General features: G+C 50.4%; 1 protein-coding gene across 1 annotated transcript in view; it reads right to left on the bottom strand.

Annotated features, from left to right (window-relative positions):
• Window positions 1-381: 381 nt before the first annotated feature.
• Window positions 382-2,139, bottom strand: part of CNGA4 (cyclic nucleotide gated channel subunit alpha 4) — a 5,713-nt gene continuing 3,955 nt past the window's right edge. Inside the window, 1 exon segment of the mRNA XM_006161977.1 lies at window positions 382-842. Coding sequence (XP_006162039.1) covers window positions 382-842 — 461 coding nt within the window.

The raw sequence follows: 2,139 nt of genomic DNA, 5'->3' as shown, positions 1-2,139 counted from the left end.
CCCTGGAGGGATGACCATTCTCCTCCTAGGATTTTGGGCATGCACACACATGCACTGCATGGTTTTCAAGTTTCCAGGTCTGGGATTTGAACCATGGTCAGCCATTTGGGAGTCCAGCTGTCTTAACCACCATGGCCCCTGTGGGCCCCACGTCAGAGCATTTCAGATGCCAGCACATGTTCCTGTGTGTGTGTGTGTGTACACACTAGAGAGTGGGGGATGACTGTGTGCTATATGCCTACGTCTCTCACTCAGCATCTATAAATCGATTCACTTCTGTCTCTGTGACCTAGGAGACGGGATGCTAGAGTTGCTGTAGGCAGGCATTTCTACAACTCTGGGTTCATGTGGAGGTGGAGAGTCCTGGGGGAAGGGATAGGGTCACTCTGGGCCTGTGGGTCCTTTCCGGCTGGCCTTGCCCTCTCCATCCTTGGAAGTTCCCTCCTCAGGCTCACCCTCGTCATCAGCCTCAGCCAGATGCTCTGGCATCGGCCACTCCCGAGTCTGCCACTCCAGCCGTTCGATGCGGTAAGCAATCTTGAGTGCGCTGGACTCCAGCTCAGCCAGGAGGCGGGCAAACTTGGTCTGTAGATCATCAAGCTGCTCGTCAAGGCCTCGCAGCCGGGACTCTGTGGCCTCCTGCAGGGCAATCTCAGCAGCCTCAGCATTCACATCCAGTTTGTTCATTTTGAGCAGGATCTCACGACCTTTCTCCTCCATGACGGTCTGGGCCTGTGGATACTCACTCAGCACTTCCCGCAGGTCCTCCTTGCTCAGGCAGAACAGGTCTGAATAACCGAGGCTCTTGATATTGGCTGTGCGACGGTTTCCGGACATGTTCCCTGTGACCCACAGGCAGACAGACAGGAGGGTAGTTAGCAGGGGGACTTCACTCCTGGCCTGGGACCCCACCTCCATATTTGGGCCCCATTAATTCTTTCATTCAGTAATATACTGGGACCAGGCCCTATGTTGGTGGGTTCCTCTGCCTTGTCTCAAAGAGTTCAGTCTAGAGGAAATAAACATTTAATGGGATAATTGCACATGGACAGCCAGTGCAGTGTTGGCATATGCATCTGGTACTGTGGGAAAATAGCCAAAGTGCCCCTGCCAAGCAGTAAAATAGGGAATTCAGGACAGCCTGGAGGAAGGGATGCCAGGACTGAGTAGGAGGTAACTAGTGGAGGGGGGAGGGAATGAGGAAGGACAGACTGGCCAGAGGGAGGTGCATGAACAGAAGGATGAGGTAGAAGGATGAGGAGGATGCAGAAAATGGTAAGCATTCCAGAGCAACTGAAGGGCAGGGTATGTGTGTATGTGTGTGTGTGTGGGGTGGTGGTGGAGGAGGAGAGCCACTTCACATTGGGTCTTGTATGGCATGGTCAAGAGTTCAGATCTGATGCTGAGGGCAGTGGGAAACTATGGAAATATTATCTGTATTTCAGAAGGATGTTGGTGATTGGTGGGTGGGAAGATAGGTTAGTTAAAACTGACTGCTGTCCAGTTTTAGAGCTTGAAGTACCTCAGATGAAAGAAGGGGAGCAGGGCCAGTGGGTAGTATAGTAGTTTAGGCACTGGACTCCCACAGCTGACCATGGTTTGAGTCCCAGACCTGGCAGCTTGAAAAATCCCTCTGGGCACATATGTGTATGTGCCCGAGATCCCAGGAGGAGAATGGAAGGGAAGGGATTATGGCATGACCATTGCCCTTGGTGGGTGATTTCTCACTTTCCCTCTCTCTGTCTCTGTCTCTCCCTGATGAGAACACACGCTCTAAGACAAAAACCTAAAAAAAAAAGAAGAAGGAGACCTATCATGCATTGAACCTTTGCTAGGTACCATGTACTACATTGGGTATTTTACCCATACAGTTTATTTAATCTTACAAATCACTTCTTTTTCTTTCTTTCTTCTTTTTTGTTTAATGATAGAGAGCATGCATGTGCAAGAGAGAGGAAAAGAGAGACAGAGAGAGGAATTATCCTTAGCAGATTTTTATCATGCCATAATCCCCTTTCTCTAGCCCTCTAGTTCCTCAGGATCCTGGGTGCCTGAGCATGTGCCTGGTATGTTTTCAAACTGACCCTGGAATCTGAACCCATGGTTGGTCGCATGGCTTTCAGCCTTGCAGGACACTTG

Source organism: Tupaia chinensis, unplaced genomic scaffold, assembly GCF_000334495.1.
Source record: "Tupaia chinensis unplaced genomic scaffold, TupChi_1.0 Scaffold139491_1, whole genome shotgun sequence".
In the NCBI taxonomy this organism is placed as follows: domain Eukaryota; kingdom Metazoa; phylum Chordata; class Mammalia; order Scandentia; family Tupaiidae; genus Tupaia; species Tupaia belangeri.
This window is presented reverse-complemented; position numbering and strand designations above follow the sequence as displayed.